Here is an 8,656-nt window from a genome sequence, read left to right as displayed (position 1 = left end):
AAGATTAAGAAGTATAAATTGATTTTTACAGAATAGTCATAGGGATGTAAAGTACAGCACAGGGAAGATAGTAAATAATATTCCAATAAATATATGTTCGTGTCACATGGGTATAAGATTCATTGGGATGATCACCTAATAAGTTATATAATGTTCAATCCATTGGGTTGTGCACCTGAAATGAACATAACAATGTATGCCAACTGTAATTTAAAAATTAAAAAATGATTTAAATAAAAAATGTATAATGTAATGCAATTCAATATATACAGATATACATAGAATGTGGGACAAAAGTAGGTTTATAGTTGTTCACATGGAAAATAATACAAATTAATAAATAATAGTATAAAAATAAACTCCCGTATTCACAACTGTAAACCTACTTTTGGCCCACCCTGCATTATTTATAATTACAAGAAAATGTTTCTGTATTATTCTAAGCACTTTAGATGAATTATCTTATTGACTCCTGGCATACATCAGTTCTATAAGGCAGGGGTGGGGAACCTTTTGTCTGCCAAGGGCCATTTGGATATTTATTACATCATTCATGGGTCATACAAAATTGTCAACTTAAAAATTAGCCTACGTTTGGTCTAACATTTAATTAACTCACACCTAATGCCTTGCCAGGGCCAGACCAAATGATTTCCCAGGACTTACATGGCCCACAGGCCAGATGTTCCCCACCCCTGGTATGGGTGTGAGCTATTATCATCCCCCTTTTACAGATGAGGAAAATGACACACAGAGAGGTTGAGAAACTTCCCCAAAACCTGAACCAAGGCAGTTTAGCTCCACTGCCCCCTTTCTCACCAAACAACACACTTGCTGCATCCCCCATGGTGTGGCCCTGCAGGATGGTTCTGTTTTTTCATAGATCTTCCTTGGCCTTCACTTTTACTACAAGTCTGCCTCTGGCTGCATTTAAGAGGTTCTCCTTCCCCACCTCATAGCAGTCCTCAAATAAGGAGTAGGTAAATCACTTGGCTACAGTGTTGGAAAGAAAAGATGGTCCTGGAAAAGGTTGTCCATGTACTTTGAGTTGGTTTCCAGTTGGAAGGGTGAATTTTCATTGTATATATATATATATATATATATATATATATATATATATATATATATATATATATCATTGTAATAAAGGCATGCCTTTGTGTGGCTATATCATGCCTTTTGGTGGTTAGGTAATGTGGTGGGCAGAATAACATCCCCCAAGGTGCCCATGTCTAGTTCCTGAACTTATGAATATGTTACCTCAAATGGCAAAAAAGGACTTCGCAGGTGTGATTAAGGATTTTAAATGAAGCAATCATTCTGGATTATTTGGAGGAGTGCACTGTAATCACAAGGTCCTTGTAAGTGAAAGAGAGAGGCAGGAGGGAGGCTCAGAGTCAGAGAGATTGGAAGATACTACTCTGCTGGCAATGAAGTTGGAGGAAGAAGCCACGAATGAATGCTGATGGCCTGTAGACGCTGAAAAAGGTGAAGAACTGTATTCTCCACTAGAGCCTCTTGAAGGAAAACAGCCCTGTCCACACCTTGACATGTGCCTGGTGAGACCCATTAAAAAAAATTTTTTTTTTATTGGTTTCAGAGAAAGGGAGAGGAAAAGAGAGAGAGAGAGAGAGAGAGAGAGAGAGAGAGAGAGAGAGAGAGAGAAACATCAATGATGAGAGAGCACTCCACACTGGGGATCCAGCCTGCAACCTGGCATGTGCCCTGACCAGGAACCAAATCATGACCTCCTGGCCCATAGGTTGATGCTCAATCACTGAGCCATACAGGCTGGGCCTGGTGAGACCCATTTTAGATAACAATTGAAGATTAAGAAACAAAATTAGAACTCTGCCAAATGTTTACAAGCTCATGGGTGGTTTGACTAATGGAGGAAATTCTATTTATGTTCCTCTTCTCACATTCTCCCCCAGCATTTGCTCTCAGATTCTGTCTAAACTGATCTAACAGAATTCTTGTTGAAGGCAGGCCAGGGTGATCAGATATCATGTAGAAAATGGAAAGGGGTGAGGAATTTGTTGATGTATGGGAGGGGGATTCTGGCTAAACTTACAGAATTCTTAGTAAAATTGGATGATGCATAAAAGCACACGCAAGTCCTAAAGTCAGGCCTAGTTGATAAAGAGTGTAGCCTTTTTCCTGATAAGGGAGCTTGAGTAAGGTTTCAGTAGGTGAGAGAATCTCTGTCCATGGAATCACACATACGTGGCCGTTTGTGACTGGCTTCTTTCACTAAGCATACTGCATGGGCCAACACTTAATTCGTTTTTATTGCTGCATAACATTCCAATGTATGGATTCAAAGTTTGACTAGATCAAGGTTTTTTTAGTTTTTATTGGTTTTGATCACAATATTATTTACCTTTTGGGTTTGTTTGCCAAAAGACAATCTGAAAGAGACGCTCCAGTCGCAGAGAAAAGGCACCCAGGTCTCCCACAAACCCCCGGCCACCCACGGCTAAGAGAGCCCCTCGGAACCAAGCAGCGCGGCGCTCCGTTTCTGGAGGGGACGCATTTGCGGAGGACTTCCGGCTAGAGGCCTGGCCCGGACCGGAAGAGGCTAGGCGGCTGCAGCGCGGAGTCTGTCAGTTCTGCCGGGATTAGGGGCTGGGATCCGGGTGTGTTCGGCGGGCAGCGGGAAGGCAGGTGCGCGGCGGAGGGCGCTGGGCCGGACTCCCCGCAGCGCGGCCATGAACCTGGAGCGGCTGCGGAAGCGTGTTCGGCAGTACCTGGACCAGGTGGGCGGACTGACTCGGGGAGCGCGGGCCGCGGGAGTCGTGAGGGGAGCTCGCCCCGGCCCTTTTCCTCCGGGGGAGCTGCGGTTTGGGGTTTGGTGGTGCAGGGTCCAGCCGGGCCTGGCTGTCTCTGCAGCCGAGAGGACGAGGAGCACTGAAAAGGAAAGCCCCCTAAACTCAGGGTGAGCCTTACAGGTACACGAGGTCCTGTCGGCTGCCGGCCTAACCCCTGGGCACACAGTAGGTGCTCAATGCACACTTAGGTTGAGTGGAAATTGAAGAATTATTTTTAGGAGGAAAGGTGCAGGGTGGCCTTTGAATTTAGCTAGCTAATAGAAAATTTGGGAGAAGTTGTCATTCATTCTTGGCCGAATGTAAGCGAATAAAGATACCAACAAGCCTGTTGCCTCAAATCAGCAAGGTAAACTGTGTTCCCTGCATGGCCCTCCAGCGAACAGCAAGCTTCTGTGTTTGAGAAAGAAGTGTCTCCAGAATCAGTAGCATCCGTTTAAAATAGGATGTCACTTAAGTTTTAGTAAAATGAATGCTCTCCCAATAAATTGGAAGCCAAAGGAGAGGAAAGCATGTGCGATGAGAGATGTTGAGGATTGGTTGTGAAATGATGCTGCCAAATGTTCGCAGTGCTTTGGAGGGCTCTGTTTTGGTTCACGGTAAGTCAGTTGAACACGTGCTTCCTGAGCACTTTTCTGTGGCGCTGGGGATGCTGTGAGAAACGAGACAGGCCTGCTTGCCACCCTTGGGGCACTTAACATTGAGCAGATTTGTCGCCGTCTATTAGCATTCCTCCTCCCACTTGGGCAGTTGAGTTCTTAGTTTGATTCCTGGAGGACTGAGGCAAGGATTGTAGAAAAATTGAGAGCCATTGCTAATGACTAGATACTACAAAATAATCACTTAAATTTCCTACTATTTTAGATACCTGCTCATAGTTTTTTTTTTTTTTTCTTTCTGTTTTTAAAACTATTCTTTTCCATCCCCTTAGCCCCCTCCTTTGACAACTGTCAGCTTGTTCTGTATATCTAAGGTCCTGCTTTTGTTTTTTAGATTCCATTTATTAGAAAAATCATACCATATTTGCCTTTCTCTGTCTGATTTATTTCACTTAATCCTCTAGGTCCATACACGTTGTTGCAAAATTTTTTTTGGAAATCCCCTCCCCCCCCCCCCCCCCCCCCACACACACACCATATTTTCTTTGTACTCTCATCTACCGATATAAACGAGGTTACGTCCATATCTTGGCTGATGTGAGTATCCTGAAATGATCATAGGGGTGCATGTAACTTTTTGAATTAGTGTTTTGGTTTCCTTTAGATAAATACCCATGGTTTGGCCAGAAGCAGAATTGCTGGGTCATAAGATAGTTCTGTTTTACATTTTTTAAGGAAACTCGATACAGTGGTCCCCCCCCCCCCCCCATACAGTTTTTCATAGTGGCTGCACCAATTTGTAATCCCACCAACAGTGTACAAGGGTTTCCTTCTTATCCATTTTCTCACCAGCGCTTATTTGTTGATCTATTGATGATATCCATTCTGACAGGAGTGAGGTGATATCTCATTTTTATTTTAATTTGCATTTCCCTGATGATTAAGCATCTTTTCATGTCTATTGGGCATCTGTATGTCCTCTTTGGAGACATTTTTATTCAAGTTTTCTGCCCGTTTTTAAAATTGGATTGTTTGTGTTTTGGGTGTTAAGTTGTATGAGTTCCTTAGATTATTTTGGGTATTAACACCTTATTAGATGTACCACTTGTGAATACTTTTTCCCATTTAGTAGGTCATCTTTTGTGTGCTTTTTTGTTGTTGTTTTTTGTGGGGTTTTTTTTTTTTTTTTGTGTGTGTGTGTGTGTGTGTGTGTGGTTGTTGGTTTCCTTCACTGCACAAACTTTATTTTGATGTGGTTGAATTTTGTTTATTTTTCCTTTTGTTGCCCTTACCCAAGATATATCTAAAAAGATATTGCTAAGAGTGATGTCAGAGTTTACTGCTTAGGTTTTCTTCTAGAAGTTTTATGGTTTTAGGTCTTAAGTTTAAGTCTTTAATCTATTTTGAGTTTATTTGTGTTTGTGTGTGTGTGTGTCTCTCTCTCTCTCTCTCTCTCTCTCTCTCTCTCTTTTTTGCATGTGTCTTCGTTTTTCCTAGTACCACTTATTAAAGAGACCATTTTTACCCCATTGTATATCCTTGCCTCCTTTGTCAAAGATTAATTGACCATATAAGTAAAGATTTATTTCTGGGATCTCTATTCTAGCCTATTGACCTATATCTCTGTTTTTATGCTTGTACCTGCTGATACATTTTTGCAGTGTATAAGTTTATTTTTTTTTAAACTGAAATGTTTTTTATTACAACTGTATATGTAATGATCTTACAATAATTTTTTATTACATCATTGAACTGAAACTTACCTAGCTGAGATATAAGATAAAGATATGATAGGCTCCTACTACATGTAAAAAAATACTGCATTCTAATAATATTAGATATTTGTTTAAAAGTTGAAGTAACAGGGAAATTATCGTTTTTTTCTTATACAGCAACAATATCAAAGTGCTCTATTTTGGGCAGATAAAGTAGCTTCACTCTCTCATGGTAAGTGACAAACCCTAATTTTTTAAAATTTCTGTATATTTAAAAATATTTCTATTTTACCTTGTACCTCTGACCAATTCAGTGATTTTTCCCTCCAGAGGAACCCCAGGACATTTATTGGTTGGCTCAGTGTCTTTACCTGACAGCACAGTATCATCGAGCAGCTCATGCACTTCGGTCACGAAAACTAGATAAAGTAAGTGATTGTATGAACGTTAAAGCTTTTCAGAGCTTTTTAAGACTGTCCTTAAATTAGTATTGTAGGTGTTTGTTTTATGTGAAAATTATTTAAAAGGATTTAATTTTGCTATTCCTAATCTCAGTCACTCTGCTTTTCCTTCCCACCTCTAATCACCAAGTTTTGAAAATTCTGTTTTCTAAAATATTTCTGAAATTATGGATATTCCTTTCTACCTTGTTACCACTCATACGTGTCAGGCCTTTAATTTGGTTTGTTGTTTTTTGTCTCTTCTCTTGTCTCTCTTCTCCAGTAACATCTTTCCCACTCCCCACCTTCGTTTTTTATTTTTATTATTATTTTTTAAAATATATTTTATTGATTTTTTACAGAGAGAAAGAGAGAGGGATAGAGAGCTAGAAACATCGATGAGAGAGAAACATCGACCAGCTGCCTCCTGCACACCTCCTACTGGGGATGTGCCCGCAACCAATGTACATGCCCTTGACCAGAATCGAACCTGAGACTTTCCAGTCCGCAGGCCGATGCTCTATCCACTGAGCCAAACCGATTTCGGCTCCAGTTCATTTTTTAAATTCTCACAGGGATGGTCTTCCTAAAACACAGATCCGATGGTGCCACTGACAATATCGTTCAGTGATTTTCCATTTCCTATAGGATAAAATCACATGCATTAATAGACTCCTTTATGATTTCTCACCAGTCTGCTTCTAACTGCCTACCAACATCAGTACATGCAGCACGTGCTGAATACTTGTACTACCTTGTACTAGTGGCAAATATTCAGACTCAGTGCCTAGAATGCTGAGTAACTCCTCACTTACCTTCCCCCCTGCAGATGTTTTCTTCCTCAGGTGGCAAGAACTTTTTATGTCCTCTTTCCGTTGTGCAAGAAACTGTGCTATGTTTATGTCTCCCCTGCTTTAACTTCCCAGAGGACAGGCCCCTACTCCTTTTTGAATCCTCGGTGCCTAGTAAACAGTAGGTTTTATGATGGGTGTGGGTTAAAAAAGACTGGATTTTTTTTTTTTTTTCTCTACAAGAGTAAAAGGAAAAATTATCAAACTAGCTTTATTTCATCCTCATAGTTTTCTTTTAGAGTGAAGATGCACAGTACCTTGACCACTATTTTAATAGATTAATTTCTTTTCTAGTTGTATGAATCTTGCCGCTACCTTGCAGCTAGATGCCATGTAAGTATCCTTTCTGTTTTCTTTTTATTTGGTAAAAGTTTAATAATGTGAATGTTATGCATCTCTCACATATGTGTAAGAATTCTAATGATGGAGTTTGGTGGATTAATATTTTGTGAGGAAATGTTCTTTAATATTGTTTGCTATAAAATATTGATTCATCACATGCATGAAGAAAATTCCACTTAGACATTAATTTTTTAAAATATGTTTTTATTGATTTCAGAGAGGATGGGAGAGGGAGAGAGATAAACGTATCAATGATGAGAGAGAATCATCGGTTGGCTGCCTCTTGTCCAAAACCCAGGCATGTTAATTGACCAGGAATCAAACTGTGACCTCCTGGTTCATGGGTCAACTCTCTGATGTCTGAGCACACTGTTTGGGTTAGACACTTTTCAATTTAAGTAATGAATGGGTATAATATTCGTAAACCTTTTAAAATCTATAGTATTGCCCTGGTCAGGTGTTCTGGTTGGTTGGAGTGTTATTCCATACACTAAAAGGTTGTGGGTTTGATTCCCAGTCAGGGCACATACCTAATTTGTAGGTTCCATCCTGGTCGGGGCACATAGAAGAGGCACCAATCAGTGTTTCTCTCCCATAATCTCTTTCTTTAAAAAAATCCATGAAGCCGAAACCGGTTTGGCTCAATGGATAGAGCGTCGGCTTGGGGACTGAAGGGACCCGGGTTCGATTCCGGTCAAGGGCATGTACCCTGGTTGCGGGCATATCCCCAGTGGGGGTGTGCAAGAGGCAGCTGATCGATGACTCTCTCTCTCATCGATGTTTCTAGCTCTCTATCTCTCTCCCTTCCTCTCTGTACAAAAACAATAAAATATATTTAAAAAATTAAAAAAAATAAAAATAAGTAAATAAAAAAAATCCATGAAGTCTGCAGTATTTGTGTCTAAATCTAGTGTTTGAAGTCATGCCTGACGAACGGTATTTCTGTTTTTTACATAGTATGCTGCGAAAGAGCATCAGCAGGCTCTCGATATTCTTGATATGGAGGAGCCTATCAACAAACGATTATTTGAGAAGTATTTAAAGGATGACAGTGGTTTGAAAGACACCCCCAATGACTGGGAAATGTCACAGTCCTCAGTAAGTAATACTATAATAAGCATGTTTCAGTAACATGAGTAAGAAGTAACAAGAATAAATTATTTTATTTTACTTGAGTATAACCATGTTGAAATATGTTGGTTGCCTACTTAATTTGCCCTCCAAAATTCAAAACAATTTTGAGACATTTTGAGCCATCATTTGGAAGCGATAATTATGTTCTTAGATGCTTGAGTCTGAACTAGGCTGATTTGAGATCTTCCTTCCATTTGATGCCTAAAACTACTTCCCACAGGTGGCATAGCCTTTACCCTTACTGAGTTTCAACAGTGTTTATACCTGCTCCTAAGAAACTTTGATTACCATAGGTTGTTTCTATGGGGTGGTTTGGTGTTTTTATTTATGATATTTGTGTATTTCAATTTGTATACTTTCTATCTGCATGAAATTGCTAATTCCTTGCTGGCAGAGATTATATCATATAGGTGACATCTACATTCAGATTACTAATCTGGACTGTTATTCCTTTTTTTTTTCATTAACAGCTTTCTTGATAAATAATCCACATGTCATGCAATTCATTCATTTAAAAGTACAGTTGCTTGGCTTTTAGTATATTCACAGAGCTGTACAACCCTCACCTTAGCAACTGTAGAACATTGTTACTTCAGAAAGAAAGCCTGGACTGTGGAGTCGTTATCATCACTTCCCCCATTTTTCTAGTTATTTTTTATAACTGTTAATAAAGAACTTGTAAGTCACCTAAAAAATATAGGAATACTCAACATTTTTAGGTGTTTCTCTCTCTTTTGTACTGTTTCT

The 8,656-nt window shown here is 39.7% G+C and overlaps 1 protein-coding gene across 1 annotated transcript in view; it reads left to right on the top strand.

The window, feature by feature from the left end:
* The first annotated feature begins 2,562 nt into the window (after nt 1-2,562).
* The window catches only part of CDC16 (cell division cycle 16), a 30,281-nt gene continuing 24,187 nt past the window's right edge, over nt 2,563-8,656 (top strand). Inside the window, exons 1-5 of the mRNA XM_084879839.1 lie at nt 2,563-2,759; nt 5,320-5,374; nt 5,473-5,570; nt 6,728-6,766; nt 7,733-7,873. Of these exons, the coding sequence (XP_084735965.1) occupies nt 2,712-2,759; nt 5,320-5,374; nt 5,473-5,570; nt 6,728-6,766; nt 7,733-7,873 (381 nt within the window). The 5' untranslated portion in view covers nt 2,563-2,711. The remainder of the gene's footprint in view (nt 2,760-5,319; nt 5,375-5,472; nt 5,571-6,727; nt 6,767-7,732; nt 7,874-8,656) is intronic.

The sequence above is a fragment of the Pipistrellus hanaki genome, assembly GCF_964339955.1.
Source record: "Pipistrellus hanaki genome assembly, chromosome: 3".
NCBI classification, from domain to species: domain Eukaryota; kingdom Metazoa; phylum Chordata; class Mammalia; order Chiroptera; family Vespertilionidae; genus Pipistrellus; species Pipistrellus hanaki.
This window is presented reverse-complemented; position numbering and strand designations above follow the sequence as displayed.